Source organism: Podarcis muralis, chromosome 11, assembly GCF_964188315.1.
Source record: "Podarcis muralis chromosome 11, rPodMur119.hap1.1, whole genome shotgun sequence".
Taxonomy (NCBI): Eukaryota; Metazoa; Chordata; class Lepidosauria; order Squamata; family Lacertidae; genus Podarcis; species Podarcis muralis.
Window position 1 is genome coordinate 47,904,363 of NC_135665.1, and position 17,368 is coordinate 47,921,730.

The 17,368-nt window shown below is 43.6% G+C and overlaps 1 protein-coding gene across 1 annotated transcript in view; it reads left to right on the top strand.

The window, feature by feature from the left end:
* Positions 1–901: 901 nt before the first annotated feature.
* The window catches only part of PRKAA1 (protein kinase AMP-activated catalytic subunit alpha 1), a 35,302-nt gene continuing 18,835 nt past the window's right edge, over positions 902–17,368 (top strand). The window contains exons 1-2 of the mRNA XM_028748151.2: positions 902–1,211; positions 17,176–17,317. Coding sequence (XP_028603984.2) covers positions 917–1,211; positions 17,176–17,317 — 437 coding nt within the window. The 5' untranslated portion in view covers positions 902–916. The remainder of the gene's footprint in view (positions 1,212–17,175; positions 17,318–17,368) is intronic.

The window sequence follows — 17,368 nt, forward strand, 5'->3', positions numbered from 1 at the left end:
AGTTCTGCATGTGCTGAAGACTATATATATGCAAGGGTCATCTAGTCCAGGGATTTCAACTAGATCATAAACGACAGAAGGCAATTATATGCCTTTCCCCACCGCCATGGACTCAAGTCGGTTCATAGCCCAGGAACCGAATTGTTGAGCTTAATTAAAAGGCTTGCAATCCAAACAGCATCTACTGTCATACCTTAGGATAAATATGCTTCAGGATAAGTATTTGTGATTTGCAGCGAGCCGAAAGTAATGGAGCGCGTTACTTCCGAGTTTTGCCACTCGCGCATGCACAGACGGTCAAAATGACATCACGTGCATGCGTGGAAGCAGCGAAACGTGACATGCGTAGTCGCGTCTTACATTCTGTTCAGGATGCGAACAGGGCTCTGGAACGGATCCTGTTCGCATCCCGAGGTACCACTGTACCTCCAAAACAAGTCCCCTTGAACTCAACCAGGCTCACTCTAGGGTCTAGAAGCAAGGCTTTCTGTCGTTTCATAATTTCCCAAGCAGGAAATTACATACCCTCCAACATTTCACCGATGATAATAGGGACTTTCCATTCCATAATGATAATTATACTATTTATCCCTCCCCCCCCCATCTTACTGGGTTGCCCCAGCCACTCTGGGCAGCTTCCAACATACATAAAAAAACATTAAAAAACATTACAAAAAAACACAAACACTGATTGCCATCAGTCGTCTGGGGGTCGGATAACTCAATACCCGCCAACATTTCTGCAATGAAAATAGGGACATAGAGCGGGACGTTTCGGGATCCTATCAGAAACCGGGGCGGCTTCTCTAAATCGGGGACGTCCCTGGAAAACGGGGACACTTGAAGGGTCTGGGATTATTTGGAATAATGATTCCCCCTGCCTATGTCTGTCCACCCGCCTCCCGCCCCTAGGTAAATGCGGGGTAAAAGCAAGAAGCCGCGGAGTCTCGCTTCTGGGCTTTCGAGGCGGGCGGGCGCTTGTGTGGTTGAGGCTCCTCGCACCCGCACAGCCTCGCCTGAGCTCCTCTCTCCTATTGGCGAGGAGGGAGGGCACCGGGCCGCCTCGCTCCCCCGCTCCCTTGTGCGCAGGCTCGGCTCTCGGCGCAAGATGGCGGCGGCGGATAAACAGAAACATGAGCACGGGCGGGTGAAGATAGGGCACTACATCTTGGGGGACACGCTGGGCGTGGGCACCTTCGGCAAAGTCAAGGGTGAGCGCGGGGCAGGGAGGGCGGAGGCGGCAGCGGGGTGGACCCCCTTCCCGGATCATTTGGGGTCAGGGTGGCGGGGGAAAGGGGTTGTGTCCTTTCCACCCCAAAGGCTGCTGGCGCCTTTTCCTAACGGGGAGAATTTTTTGGGGGGTGGGAGAGGCGATGGTGGGAGGGGGCGTTGCTTAGTAACCTGGGGAGGGGTTGCATCAGTAGTAGCTTTGCCCCCCCCCCCAGTTTTGCAAAACGGGGCTCTAGTTTTTTGGGGGGTCGGGAGGTAGGGAAAAAGGTAGGTTGATTGCACCTTTCGGTCTTCCAGCTGAATATCAGGATTGGGTGTGAAAAGACCCACCCCCCAAAAAAATCTGCCTGCAAAACCTCCCAGCAACCCATATCTTATGGCTCTGCTAATGCAAGATGGTCTATGTTGCCTATCCGGATGCAAGTTCACTTCTATGGAAGGGAGGGTGTAGGATTGCAAGGCTTAACCGCGCAGGGCAGCCCCAAACCTGTGCATGTTTACTCAGAGGTAAGAGGTCATTCAGTTCAGTGAGGCTCTGCTCCCAGAGTTTAGGGTTTGTGTCCTGACAACCTCATCCTTAACAAACTTACTCGCTCAGGACACAAGGTCCCATTGAATTCGTTGTGTTTCTGGGTTGCTGGCAGCCTTGCAGTTGCAATCCACTGCACTTTATAGACGGAAGTAAGCCCAACTGACTCTGATATGACTTACTTCCAAGAAGTGGTATGTGCATTTATGGCTTGGATGACTCACAGGAGTGACAGCTTGTGTTTTTTCCTAATTAGTTGATGTGGAGCAGTTGATGTGTAGTTTTGTGAACTCACCTTCAGACTTCTTTTCTGTTACTGTCACCTTGCAATCCCTCCTGCTGCTTGCAGCCAGGGCTAAGTTCCTTGTTCTTGCCCTAACCAGTTTCAACCAGTCCAGGGCTGCATGTTCCCCCCCCTCCCATTCCCCATAAGCAGCTTTTGCTGGGATCTGTCCTGAAAGTGATATGTTAAAATAAGAGTGTTGGTAAATAGGGTCAGGTAGAGAATTGTGCTCTGTCTGGAAAACTTTACAGCAGTAATCAACAGTCTATAAATTCTTTCTAAAAAGAACAGGCTAGTTATGAGTGCTAAAGCCGAGGTGATTGATGTGTATACATGGAATCTCAAGTTCATGGTGTTCTTACTAAAAGCTGGCAAGGGTGGAATTTGTTTCTCTGTTACTTCTTGCAAAAAAAAAATCCCTCTAAAACAGTGTTTCCCAACCTTGGGCCTCCAGCTGTTTTTGAACTACAATTCCCATCATCCCTGACCACTGGTCTTGCTAGCTAGGGATGATGGGAGTTGTAGTCCAAAAACAGCTGGAGGCCCAAGGTTGGGAAACACTGCTCTAAAATCACCATTGGAGATATTGCTAATGGGGTCTTGGATCTTACAAGCCAATCTTAATCATGTTTACTTAGATGCAAGTCTCAGGGGCTTCACAAAAGAAATGGCTTGGAGGAATAAACAAAACAGATACAGATACCACAGTAATTAACTCAGCATCATAAAATAATTATGCACATTAAAGTAATAAAGGCAGGGTAGGTAGTTGTACATTTAAAACTAGCTGAAATAAATAAGGATTTGGTTCGTCTTCAGAATCCTAATAGTTTTGTAGTCTGGCAGACTCACTTTGGGAACATTTTCTAAAATTATGGTGTTGCCAGAAAGTGTCCGGCCTCATCACCCACTTGTAACAATTAGACAATGATTTGGCCCATGGGATTGTACTTCAGACTCCTTTGCTCTTTCTTTGCATGCTTCAGTTCCCTCCCTTGCTTCCCGGTTCCTACTTTTGCATTTCAGCCAGGCGAACTAGAAGTCATAGTTTTCCTGAACCAGGAGCTGAGGTTGGGGATCTGGAACATAGGAGTGAGAGTGTGATCCCAAGGAATGGTCCCAACAGCCAGACCATGGTTAGCTGTGCATCAAGATGATGGATTAACCCAAGCATCACTTAATTTTGATAAAAATTAACTTTGTTGCATCACTTTCCTCTTTCTTCAAATTGTGGGTGGATTGATTTGCTTTCCTCCTCAAGGGTGTTTTCAAGTGGAAACATGGAGAGATTCTCTTCCAATAAGGCTAATCAGAGGATGTTTTGCTGCCCCTTGATAGCTTTTCATAACATGTCACCCTCTTGAATTTTGACTCTCAAGGTAGCTTTCTGCACTGCTTGTTGGCTTGGGCTGGCCCTTATTTAACCTCCCATTAGGATGATACCTGGAGCTGTGCTCCTCCTGAAGCTCATATGGGGGGAAACGTTTCCTCAAATATAGTGGCCCTGCTGATTTCATGCTCTGAAGGTAATCGAGCTAGTATCTTGAATTAGTCAGTCAAAGTGTAGGTGATCCAAAGTGAGAATCACCCAGTTCATAACATCCCTTTAAACCACAGTTAAGCTTAACTATGGCTTAATGCATGCTGGTGTACATAGGAAAAAAATTGCTGCCTTTTCATTCCTCCACTGCTCCTGTGCTATCAAGAACTAAGCCATGTCTTGAGTTAATGTGTCCAAACCCAGGGTCATGGTTTGTTTGACAGAGACTAACCATGTGCATCTGTTCAGACTTCTAAGCCAAACAGTGGCTTAGCTCTCAGTTGCATGGCAACCATAAGGTTAGCTATATTTAAAAGTGATGTGCTAACAAGAGCAGTGTGTCTTCTTTGCATGTTTCCGGCAAGCAATTGGATGGTAGAATTTTGTATCTGTTTGCATCTCGGCTAGAGAGCACTACCTCTACAGGAATAGATCTTGGAGGTTGCAAGAGCCTAAGTGACTGTGGCAAACCATTTTCTTCAGGGACTGGTGGCAGACTGCTTACCAGATGCAACAGAATAAATCTTGCACAACTGCACATTAAAGTTTTGTTTGCATTAGTAAGTAGCTGTGATCTGTTGGCTGGCACCTACTATCTGACAAGAAGAGCTTTCTGCACAGCAGATGATCACTCTTCATTTGCGGGGACAATGTAGAGGAAGATACTCTTTACTGTTTGTCCAAATGTTCTGTCTTGAAAAAGATAAGGTGCAGATACCTTTTCCAACTGCTTGCTAAAATGACTTATTGACCTACTCTGCAGAAGTTTCTGCATGTATTTGCAAGCAATGTTAAAAAGCTGTTAATGGATCTTCTTACTGTTGCTAAATTGCACAGAAATATTCAAAACAGTAGTTTGCTCTTTATTATGTTTGGTTTTTGGACTTGACAGTAAACTTTGAACTGGTACTGTTTTGTCGCGGAGCGCTGACTGGCTTTCTAGTCTGTCTGACAAAGTTCTGTGTCACTTGTTCAGAATGCATTGGTCAAATAAATGGCATTGCCTAATTTGGACCCGTGTACTAGAGTGGAATACTTTGTAATCGGCGCTGTGCTAACAGAATAGTAGACATTAAGACTGTATAATGTGTATCAACCAAGTTTAGGAGCTAATGAATTGTGATTTTCTAGAGGACCTTGTAAGGCAATTGCCAAAAGTAATAATTGTGATGGATTAGGTGATTATCGAAGATGAACATAAAATCAAAGTCCTAACCCAAGTTGTTTATTTTCTTTCTCATTCAGTACTTGCTGTGTAACTGCAATGTGCTCTAGTTACTCTAGTCAACAAGGCCTTGCAGCTTGAACCTCCCATGCACATTTATGTAGAAATTTGGAGAAGTTTGATGACACTTATTTCCAAGAAAGTGTGCATAGGGTTGCAGACTTAGAATAGTGTTTTGCAACCTATTTTCAGTCTTTTCATGAAGTTACTAAAAGCAGGTATCCATTTGTATTCCGGATAGATGCAGGTGGGATTAGTTTGATACCATTAATAAGTCAAATAATTGGCAGACCTGTTTTAAAACAAACAGAACTGGAACAATGTCTGTAACAAGGCCGCCTTGTAGCTTTTAAAATTTATTTTAAAGGTGGTATAAGCTGTTAATGCAAACCTCAGTGGAGAAATTATCTCTCTTGCAGCAATTGCTCTGTGGGCAATTCGAAGAAATATATTAAGCATCTGCTGTTTTGCTTACTGCTGTCTGAGACAGGATTTTCAGTCGGATGAATCACTAAATGTACGAATCAAAATGCCAATTTCGAATGCTGTTCCAGCATCTCTGACTAATACTAGCAGGGCTGAATTGACACAAGAGGGGAGAATGTTGGTGTGGTAATAACTGGGCAAGTTTTTAGTCCTCTTGTGTAAAGGATCACCGAGGGGGCCTTTCCGAAATGTAAGTGTGTGTTGAGGTCATGCATACATGTATGTATTTGTGGAACTTTTTACCCTGTCTTTTCCAGCAGGCTTTCAAGCATTTTTATTTTGGGGCTTGAACAGCTGATGGAATCAGAATCATCACGTGAATATTTGGATAGCATGCGGCAGATGCTTTGTTCTTTTCCTGTGTATCTTCACAGGAAATTGCAGCCCAATTACATCTGGGTGAGGTCTTGTTCCGTCTTGCAAAGAAGAAATCAGTTATCGGCAAGGAAATAATTTTCTTCCACATTGCACAACCGTTTTAATTCAGGTCTTCCCTAAAATGAGAATTTCACTGTCAACCCAGCCCATGTTAATTAGAGCTTGGCAATTACTTAAGTTCTTTGGCCCCAAACTAAATCTTTAGGAGCATTGAGCACCTTCAGGGAGGAGTTCAGGGAGTTTTTAGTCCTGTTGGGCCTTGCATGACTGTTATATAGCACTACATTCGCTTACAGTCTTAGAAACTTGGATAGAAAATTATTCGCCACATGGCTCCTGGAACCTAGGTTACGGGCGCAAAAACAGAAAGTCTAGTCGCCATTTTGTCCTTGTTACAAGAGTGACTTGCGCTGTGGCAGGGGGAGCGGTACTTCACTGCGCTGCAGTGTTCCTACTTTGGAGTTGGACAGGAAGGCTTTTCTCCTCCCATGCCGTCAGTGGCAGCTGTGGCAATTTTATTATCGAGTCTCAGTCACCATACATGGCAGCAAGACTTCTGGAAGTGCTCGCATTCTGACAATCCTCCATTGCAAAACGCGCTAGCTAATTTCGAGTGCTGATCATGTTTAGTAGGAGCTGGAGACCTTCAAGAGCTATGTGGTTCGGCAGGAAGGGCCACATTTCAGTGGCAGAACATCTGTTTTGCATGCAGAAGGTAGCAGAACCTGGACCCAGCATCTCCAAGTAGGCCTGGGAGAGCCCTCTAGTCTGAAACCCTGGAGAGTCTATGCTGATCGCTATAGACAATATTGAGCTAGCTCAAGCATAGGCAAACTCATCTCTCCAGATGTTTTGGGACTACAACTCCCATCACCCCTGACCACTGGTCCTGTTAGGTAGGGATGATGGGAGTTGTAGTCCCAAAACATCTGGAGGGCCGAGTTTGCCTATGCTTGAGCTAGAATCAGGCATGTCCAAAGTCCGTTTCTGGGGCCTAATCTAGCCCACCGGTTGGTTTAATCCAGCCCCTGCGGCAGTTTATTTCCAACTTTGGGGTAAAATCATAAAAAAAGCTCAACAACTTCAATCCTAACCATCAAATCTGGCCCTCTTTGAAAAAGGTTTGGACACCACTGAGCTAGATGGACAAATGATCTGACTTGCTATGGCAACTTCCTGTGTTCCTAGCAGCCTCAGAACATAACTGGTAATACAGTCTTTCTGTTTTAAAAACAAGATCATCTTCCTCCTGAGTCTATTATTTTCTGTTCTGTACTCCATATCGGAGGTGGCCAGCTTAAAGTCTGCAGGCCATAAAGTGCCTGAAATAACTTTATGAGGCTCCCAGCAGTCCTGCCAAATTTGATTCAAGGTGTGGTTTAAGGTTTTCCCCCCCTTCCCTCTCGCAGAAAAAGGAGCCATGCTCAGTTAAGACAAGGGACAGCAGCAGATCTACTTGGTGAGCAGAGCTTTGAGGAGGGACTTTTGTTCCTTTGCAGTCCTGTTGATGATCTCTCAGTAAGGTGTCTGCATTACAAGTTACTTCTGGGTATACCAATTTTGTGGGTTGGATTGTTTGACCCCTGTGCTCTAGGGTAGCACAGCCCCTGAGAGTTCGGAAGCTGCCTATCTCTGCTCCGCCCCCTCTATACTAAAAGCGATTTCAGTTCTCAGAATAACGGTCCTCATGTGATACCATCCACATCCAAGAGAGAAGTGTCAGCAGGTTTGGGGAGCCCTGAGATTTGCAGAAGTACACGTCTGGGTTGGGGAAAGGGGCCCTGTATGGTTCAAATGTGCTCAGTGGACATGGAATACTGACTACTTATACGGGGCAGGGTGGGGAAAAAATGGGAGGAAGGGGAATAGAGTGGAATATCCCGGACCGGCATGTTGTATACGGCAAAATTTTGTTGCACATCCCATTTCTCTTCTGTAAAGTGTTTGCCTGGTGGGTAGATGCTATCTCCTGCTGGTGCTCTCACACACAGCCTGAACCTGTGCATATTTACCTGGAGGTGAATCCCACATGTGTACATGTGAGTGTAACTTTTTGTAGAAGCGTGGAGTCCGTCCTCACCCCAAACTTCCAAAGGTTTCACATTGTGAAATAAGCTTAGAACCCACTGGGGCAGAAAAGAAAATAATCTGATTATTTTATTGCCCTGCTAATCCCTCAGCATGTCAGCTTTCACAGCGGATGAATTGTAGATGTTAAGGAAATAAATGTTTATAGACCTGAAGGTGATGGTCTTTGTTCCATTTGGTTGGGAGGCTTGTTCCAGGAGGGTACATGATACTTACCTTTCCTGTTGTATCTCAGTTTCATTGCAACATCCTCCCTAGAGGACTCTACCTTGCCCTTAGGGAAATGACAGAAGCCAATGCATTTTGCCCGACCTTTGAAATTATTGACATTTTAGCTGCTAGTTTTAGAGTGAGCTGATAGCCTGATGATAATGATCGTTGTTACTGGTTTTATTGTATGTGTTTATAGTCTCTACACTGCCCTGGGCGGTTGCATAACTGCTAAGGTGATCTATAAAATTTAAAAATAATAATAACCTGCTTGAGTTGCTGAAGAACCGTAGCTCACATAGAAATCCTGGCTGGCTAATCCATTTTTCCCCCTCCCAAAGGCCTCTTGCTATCATCGTTTATAGCATGCTGTGCTGTATGTTTTATGTTTCATAACAGTGCAAGACCTAGTCTTCTCAAGGCTACTATTTTGACCCGGGACAACGGCACTGCTATGTTTTGTGGTTCTTGAATCATATTCTGCCCACGCTTTGTTATGAGAAATAATACTCATGTTCTAGGATTTCTGTTTTCTCATCTAGTTGTTACGCACAGCTTTTAAACTTTTGTTGAAATTGGGCTTCGTTGTGCAGGCCATGTGCCAGGCTAAACATATTCTCCAGAGCATCATAGAATCGTGGAATTGGTCAGGGAAGTAGGGTCTATGAAAAAGAGGTTTCGAAATTATACGTGTTTATATGTATTATTTGTTTTTGTATTGTGTATTGTTTTGTCTTTAATCTATGTGGAAAAACCAATAAAAATTTATTAAAAAAAAATAGACTCGTGGAATTGCAGAGTTGGAAGGGACCACGAGGGTCATCTAGTCCAACCCCCTGCAGTGCACAAATCTTTTGCCCAATGTGGGTCTAGAAACCCACAACCGTAAGATTAAGAGTCTTTTGCTGTACCAGCTGAGCCATCCCAGTATCAAATCAGACTTTGTTACTGTGCTTTATGTATGGTATGATGAACTGGGAGTAATGTGAATACAGTACCATGCTAACTTTCCTTCTATGCTTTAATTTGGACACAGTACCTCTGAAAACTGGCTATCGTAATTCAGTCCTCAGAATCTGCAACTTCCTGGTTCAGCCCACCTTAATCCAGGTTTAGGCCATTTTAAACCACTTGATTCATGTTTTTTTTTTTAAAAAGATATTTATTCAAATTTTACAAAAAAGAAAACATAAGTTTACAAAATAGAGAAAATCATAACAACAATTAACAAACTAAAAAAAACACACATAGAAAAAAGAATAAAAAGGGTACAATATACAAAAAACATGCAGCTGAAAAAGAAATTTAAAAAATATATATCCATTTCTCAATATCTTAGGACTCATTTACTTGTTTCCTTGACCTCCTCTCACCTCCCCTTTTTGTATTCCCATTCTCAAAGACATTTCAGCAAATCCTTACCCTCTTTCAACCATCTTTATATCTTAACTTATTATAACTATATATTTTCATCCATTATCAATCCATATTTGCATCTTCTTGTTAATCTTAATACCAATACCACTTATTTTCAATCCAACATCATTTTAGCATTCATTAATTTTACAGTATTTCTGCAAATAGTCTTTAAATTTCTTCCAGTCTTCTTCCACCAACTCTTCTCCCTGGTTTGATTCATGTTTTTAAATAGGTGGTGCCCACGGTGAGCTACTAAAAAAACACAAAACACCTTCCTGATAAGCAGGCTTCAAAATCTTCCCTGCTTGTCCAAATCTGTTAGACAGCAACCTGAATCCCATTTACCTGGGAGTAAGCCACGGTGAATTCAGTGAGACTGACATCTGAGTAGACATAGTTAGGATTGCAGCCCGTCTACACCAAATGACCAGCACAGGCATTTGAGACCAGGCAGGCTAGTAAAAATAAAAACTAGTAACTTTTTGTGAACTTATTAGGCACGCTAACTAAACTTGCTTCACTTTGATAGTTAGAATTTTGCATCTGAGTATCTTGTGTTCTGATTTTAGAGAAAAGCTGTGTTTTGTGTCCTTGCTTTGTGTGGGAAATAACTTGATGGGATAAGGAAGGAAAGTCTGCTTTGCCTTTTCTTCCTTTCCCACAGAAACCAAGGCAATGCTATGAACTCTTCAAGCTTGCTTTGAACTTTGCAATTCAGTCCCAGAGGTGGAAGCAGCCAACTGTCTGTCGCCAATGAATTTTTCGTCGGGTCCTTTGAACACTTTCTGCTTACCAGAGATTCTTGTTCTCTGTATTAAAAGCATGCAATTTAGCAAATTTAGTTTGGCTGCCTGGCTTGTCTTGAGGTCTTCCAGAAACTAAACAATAAAGCTAAATTGCTTTCTGTTTGAGAAACTGTAAGAAGAAATTGTGAAGGTGAAGAGGGAGGAGATACCAATGATCAAAGAGTGACTAGGCACCAAGAGATGTGTTTTTTCCCTTCCTTATTAGCAGTTCTCTCCCCCTGCCCAATAATATTTTATTAAGGTTTTTTCATAATACAGTACAAGAAAAAGTAACCTAAATAAAAACAAAAAGAGAAAGAGAAAATAAAATGCAGAGTCCTCTCTTAAAGGTCGATCTTAACCCTTGTCTCACATAGAAAGGGGTGAGCTTTCCTTTCTTCTCCCAATCGCCCACCCTGGGAGATCTTCCCTTCTCTGCCCCTCATAAAGGGTCCTTCACCAGCCAGCCATCACCTTCCTGTGTATATAATCCCAATAAAACTCCCAGAGTAGAGGACACCAAGAAAAACGGGGGGGGGGGGGAGGAGAAGGAGTATAAAAAGAATAGAAGCAAAAGGGAAAACAGAAAGAGAGATGAAAAGGACTTCTGATTTTCCATCTGTCAAAGTGTATTAGTAGTTCTGTATAGAAAAAGATATTCCCTTGCAAACGTTTCACAGTCACCCTTGGAAAAAAAGCTGCTTATTGATTTTAAGGCGTTCTCTATTTATCTAAATATTTGGCCATGCTCTGGCAGTTGCAGCTTCGTTTACCAGTGCAGATAATCCATGTAGCATATTTTTCATGCGATCACGTCATAACTTCCTCATACATTTTCTCTCTTGGGATGGGGAGGCCAAGTGCAAATGATTTTTTTTTTTAATCGGGCGTTTGCAGAGGAAATGAGTGACTTATCTCAGGACTTGATATTAGGTCCTCTAGAGAGTGATCTTGTCTGTAAATTAGGCTGCGCCATACAGCTCCTACTGATAAACTAGAGAGCCCAGCAAGAGATCAAAGTTCGTGGTTGGTTTGCTGCTGCTCACGCTTAAGGGAGAAGCAAAAGGGAAAAATTGGCATTCACAGTAAACGATTGTCCACTGCAAACCAAGTTTACTGTCCATAGTTTACAGTGATGTGCAAATTGGGCCTATGAGCTTTGTAGCTCTAAATTTCAGTTAGACAAATGTTTTTAAATCTTTATTGTGATATGCGCTGAATTCTAATTGTGGTATACATTTTATGTGAGCCTCTATTATAAGGTATTAATTAACATACAAGGCTTTGGGGTTTTTTTGTATTGCAGAAAGGCACACAAAATATACAGTGGTACCTTGGGTTAAGTACTTAATTCGTTCCGGAGGTCCATACTTAACCTGAAACTGTTCTTAACCTGAAGCACCACTTTAGCTAATGGGGCCTCCTGCTGCCACTGCGCTGCCGCTGCACAATTTCTGTTCTCATCCTGAAGCAATGTTCTTAAAGATAATATTTCTGGGTTAGCGGAGTCTGTAACCTGAAGCGTATGTAACCCAAGGTACCACCATATACCCCTCCATTCCAAACACTTGGATACGTGCATGTGTTCTCAAACGGGAAAATTGAATCGGTTTTATGTTTGACTTGCTAGCGTTTGTACTCTTTATTATTAGAAACTACAACTAATCCAGAATGCGGCAGCTAGACTGGTGACTGGGAGCGGCCGCCGAGACCATATAACACCGGTCTTGAAAGACCTACATTGGCTCCCAGTACGTTTCCGAGCACAATTCAAAGTGTTGGTGCTGACCTTTAAAGCCCTAAACGGCCTCGGTCCAGTATATCTGAAGGAGCGTCTCCTCCCCCATCGTTCTGCCCGGACACTGAGGTCCAGTTCCGAGGGCCTTCTGGCGGTTCCCTCACTGCGAGAGGCCAAGTTACAGGGAACCAGGCAGAGGGCCTTCTCGGTAGTGGCACCCGCCCTGTGGAACGCCCTCCCATCAGATGTCAAAGCGATAAACAACTACCTGACATTCAGAAGACATCAGGGAAGTTTTTAATATGTGACATTTTAGTGTATTTTTCATCTTTGTTGGAAGCCGCCCAGAGTGGCTGGGGAAACCCAGCCAGATGGGCGGGGTACAAATAATAAATTATTATTATTATTATTATTATTATTAGGAAGGCCATAGCACAACCATGGAGCGTATGCTGTGCATGCAGAATGTCTCACCTTCAATCCCTAGCATCTTTGGCTAAAAAGGTAGCTCAGCCTCCTAATATTTTGGATGATAGCCTCCATCAGCCCCAGCCAGCATGGTCAAAGGTCAGGGATAATGGGAGTTTTCATCCAAAACATTTGGAGGATACCATGCTAAGGGTGGCGGAGGCAAGTGTTGATATAAAAAATCTCTTGACTGAGATCCTGGAGGGTTGCTGTCAGTCAGAGAAGGCACCTGCTGGACACATAGCAATCTTACATCAGGTTGTTCAGAATTGATTGTAGCCATTCTTTTCTAGTAGAATATTTATCAAATAGGTTTTGGGGTTGAATAGAACCCAGCGATATCTGGGGGTTGGGGGCGATGCTGCACAGTGGATGTTTTGGGGAGACTTCCAACATGTTGAATAGGTACTGAAAGTTAGGTGAACCTTATCTTCCATTGAAATCAGCAGGAACCCTATCCCCTGTTTGAAACATTGAATTCAATGGAAAACAAGCACATCCAAGTACCTTGTTCTGTGTGTCCTTGAAAACCACAGTACTTCAGGTAGAACCTGTTTGTTCTTTGAGTGTTCGCCAAATGTGAGTAAGCTTTGGAGTAGTTGCTTTCCTACATGATACAGGGTTTTATATAGAGGGAAAATTAATCTGAAAGGCATCAGTGCGTCTCTCTCTCTCTCTCTCTCTCTCTCTCTCTCTCTCTCTCTCTCTCTCATGCTTGCACACTTATGTTCCTGCTACAGTTGCTCCCCAGAACTCCCAGGGCGTGTGTGTGTGTGTGTGTGTGTGTGTGCGCAGTAAAACACAACTTTGGGTGTTAATCATTACAGGCAAAATGCTAAAACCCTAAAAACTACATTAATCATGGGTAATAAGATTTCTCAAAAGTTTCTGGGAATAAAAAGAAAAAAAATTCCTTCCAGTAGCACCTTAAAGACCAACTAAGTTAGTTCTTGGTATGAGCTTTCGTGTGCATGCACACTTCTTCAGATACTGAAGAAGATCTGAAGAAGTGTGCATGCACACGAAAGCTCATACCAAGAACTAACTTAGTTGGTCTTTAAGGTGCTACTGGAAGGAATTTTTTTTGTTTTGACTATGGCAGACCAACACGGCTACCTATCTGTAACTGGGAATAAAAAGGTTTTTCAAAGGGAAAGAAGAGCTAACATGATGAATTTATTTAAGAACTTAACACAGCAATGGCGCCAGTTGCTGAAAAGACTCTGCTTCCTCACCTTAACTCTCCACACTGAAAGCATATTTTATATAGGTGCTGAATGTACCAACCTGCCTCTGACCATTTTTTGCATGTCATGGTAAGCCATAAACCATAGTTTGCTGTGCACAAACAAATCTTCCTTCCTATTCACTCCAGTAAGAAACAAACCACAATCCCTGGCTTTGCATTGCATCTAAATCTTTTGCCACTAGTGACTTTACCAATTGTGGTTCATTGGAGCAAAACAAACCGTAATCCTGCACATAACACAGTTAGGACAGAGGAGAGAAAAAGTTCCAGTAAGATGGTTCATTACCTCTGCAACATATAATTATGGCTTACTGTGAATGAATCTCTCCTTGTAACTCAGCATTGCGGTCTCCTGAGATCTCAGTTGTGGTATCACAGCACCTTCAGACACCCCTTTGGTCACCTGTCCCTTCAAAAATAAATAAACTGAAGATTGGGTTTTTGGTGCATTTTTGAGTTGTTTGTTGGTGGGTTGCCTTCTGTTGGCTTTGGAGTGTGTAGGTTTTGCCATTGTTTGGGGTGTGGGGTGGTGGTACCACAGTATCACCAGTATTGCTTTTGGGAAATGGGTATTTTGTATACCCACAACAGTACCTTAGATTTCCAAATGTGCCTGAGGCCCCCAAAGTCTGGGGACCCCTCTGATGGGGAGTGGCTCTCCAGAGGTTTTTCCCAGCACCTACTAACTAAGGTATTTTTCATAGTAAATGCCAGGGATTGAACACAGAGCCCTTTTGCATGGAAATCATGTGCTCTTACTACTGGGCCACAACCCTCCAGTGTTGTTGTGATGTGAACGCTTCACAGTTTCTTTCTCATGCTCCATTGCAATTGTTTGCCGCACGATGCTGTGTCGTAGAGACCCCCTGCGCACACCTGCTGACTCTGTAGCAAAACATATACTGAAGGTAAGCTGAAACCAGGAACAGGCATTAAAACCTCACTGGGAGGTTGCCTATATATTCCGGGACATAACATAGTTAAACATCTAGATTGTTTGGCTTACCTCCCTGTGTGAAGATGTGTTAATTGATGGTAAATTATTAACAGAACCACCATCCTAAAGGGGGGGGGGGCAGTGTCATCTCTTAATGAACTAAGTGTTTCAAAATGTGCTGGAAGCTTTTTTGTTTCACAGAACTCCTGTCTAAGCAAAATAAGTGGTCAAACATTAAAAGGAAAAAAAGCAATAATAGATTTCAGTACCTTTGAATAGTGCACTGTTTTCTCTGAGTCATTAAGACCACAGTATCTTTCTCCTTGGTACGCTGTGTTTTTCATTTGGCACAGACTTTGGCTTAGCATTATGTGCAAGCCAAACTATGCCTTAGCACAAGCAAGCAAACAATGGATTTCCAGAGCAAAGATCATGATTGCTGTGTCTTCCCTTGGTCCTCCTATACTACCCGGGGCTAAACCACGGCTTGGGGTTGTGGTACATCTGAACCTGGGCCTGTGGTTTGCTTGTTGCAGAGAAACCATACAGTTTAACCAAGGTTTGTTACTGGTTTGCCACTCATGGTTTGTCTGCAGTAAGACAAACATCAAATCCTGGTATAGGCATTAGGTTATGTCAAGCCATAATTTAGGACTGGGTAGCGCAGCAGGATCAGGACTGAGGGAAGAGCTCAAGTGCTCTGATCTTTGCTCCAAGAACCTGCATGTTAGCACAAGCAAGGAAAGCCATGGTTTGGCTTAGAGTTACATGAGAACTGGCCAGTGTTCAGCTAGTAATGTGCTTCGTTTAACTACAGTGGTGCCTCACAAGACGAAAAGAATCTGTTCCGCGATTCTCTTCGTCTAGCGGTTTTTTCGTCTTGCGAAGCAACCCCATTGGCGGCTAAGCGGATTAGCGCTATTAGCGATTTAGCGCTATTAGCGGGCTTAGCGGCTAAGCTGTTAAAAGGCTATTAACAGCTTAGCCCCTTTGAAAAAAGGGGGGGAAAGTGGAAAAAATGGCGAGACTCGCAAGACGTTTTCGTCTTGCGAAGCAAGCCCATAGGGAACTTCGTCTTGCAAAGCGCCTCTGCGACGGAAAACCCTTTCGTCTTGCGGGTTTTTCGTCTTGCGAGGCATTCGTCTTGCGGGGCACCACTGTACTGAGGATTAAATAACTCCCAGGTTTCTTGAATGGATTTTACCTTTTTAGCATCTACTCCTTTGCTTCCCTTTAACTAAGCTTCACATTTTACAATTCTTTTAAATGTTTCTGTGTTGGGTTTTTCTGGACCGTTTTCCATTTCCTAACTTGTTACTGCCTCCAGACATCTTAACTGTTGTGTTAGTCAGACAATGCTTTTGATTGGAGCTGGGGGCACTGTTACACAGTGGTTCCTCTCCATTCTCTTCTGCCGTGCCCACAAAGTGGTGGTGGGGAATGAGTGTTCAGACCCCTGGGCTCTCACTTGTGGGGTCCTCAGGGTTCTGTCCTCTCCCCCATGCTTTTCAACATCTATATGCAGCCGCTGGGAGAGATCATCAGGGGGTTTGGGTTGGGTGTTCATCAGTATGCGGATGAAATCAGAACTAGTGAAGGCGGTGAATGTCCTGTGTGAGTGTCTGGAGGCAGTTGGAGGATGGATGGCAGCTAACCGATTGCGGTTGAATCCTGACAAGACAGAAGTACTCTTTTTGGGGGACAGGGGGCGGGCAGGTGTGGGAGACTTCCCTTGTCCTGAATGGGGCAACTGTGCAACTATACCGCCTCCAATCACCTCCTTTCACAGCAATGAAATTTACGACCCTCTGCACCTCTCCCATAACAACACAAAACTGTTGCTAGTTTCAACCATAGACTGTCTTGTGACCCTGTTTGCAAGGTACATTCTCTTGCCCTTTTAAAAATTGCTGCTCCGAAACAGTCCTGCAGCCAAGTCTGTGCAAGTTACTGTCCCACAAAAGTCTTTTGTTTTATGATCCCATCTTTTCCCACAGGTGCCTTCTATTTGGTTTTTGGTTTTGTTTTGTTTTTGCATTATCACTCGACCCTCTTGATGTTTACAAAAGCTTCTCTGCTTGATTGATTGGCAGCAGTTCTCACTTGCCGGGTCATTTTTCTTCTTCTTTTGTCTGGAAGGCAGTATATAGTAAATAAGCAGAACTGTGTGTGAATGATCAGGAAGTAAGGTGTGTCCTGCTGAATAATTCCTGCAGAAGTAACCAGTGTTGCTTGCCTTTGTTCAGGTGAAGTCATCTGAAAGAAGGCCCCTCCCCCAACCTCTTTTAGGGTAAAGGCACCTGATACAGCATCAATGAAATACAGTGGTACAGTATGTACACTTCAGGTTACATACGCTTCAGGTTACAGACTCCGCTAACCCAGAAATAGTACCTCAGGTTAAGAACTTTGCTTCAGGATGAGAACAGAAATCACGTGGTGGCAGTGGGACCTCCGGAACGTATTAAGTACTTAACCCGAGGTACCACTGTAGTCTGAGAGCCCCTTGATCCCTGGAGTTTTTTGAAGAAATATTTGCCAACCCTGGCTAAACATTTTCTTTCTTTCTTTCTTTCTTTCTTTCTTTCTTTCTTTCTTTCTTTCTTTCAGTTGGCAAACACGAGCTGACTGGGCACAAAGTGGCCGTGAAGATCTTGAACAGGCAGAAGATTCGCAGCCTTGATGTGGTGGGGAAAATCCGCAGAGAGATTCAGAATCTGAAGCTTTTCCGGCATCCGCACATAATCAAGCTGTAAGTTCACGGATGTTTCCGTTCAAGAATAATCTCTCTGACGCTGGGTGT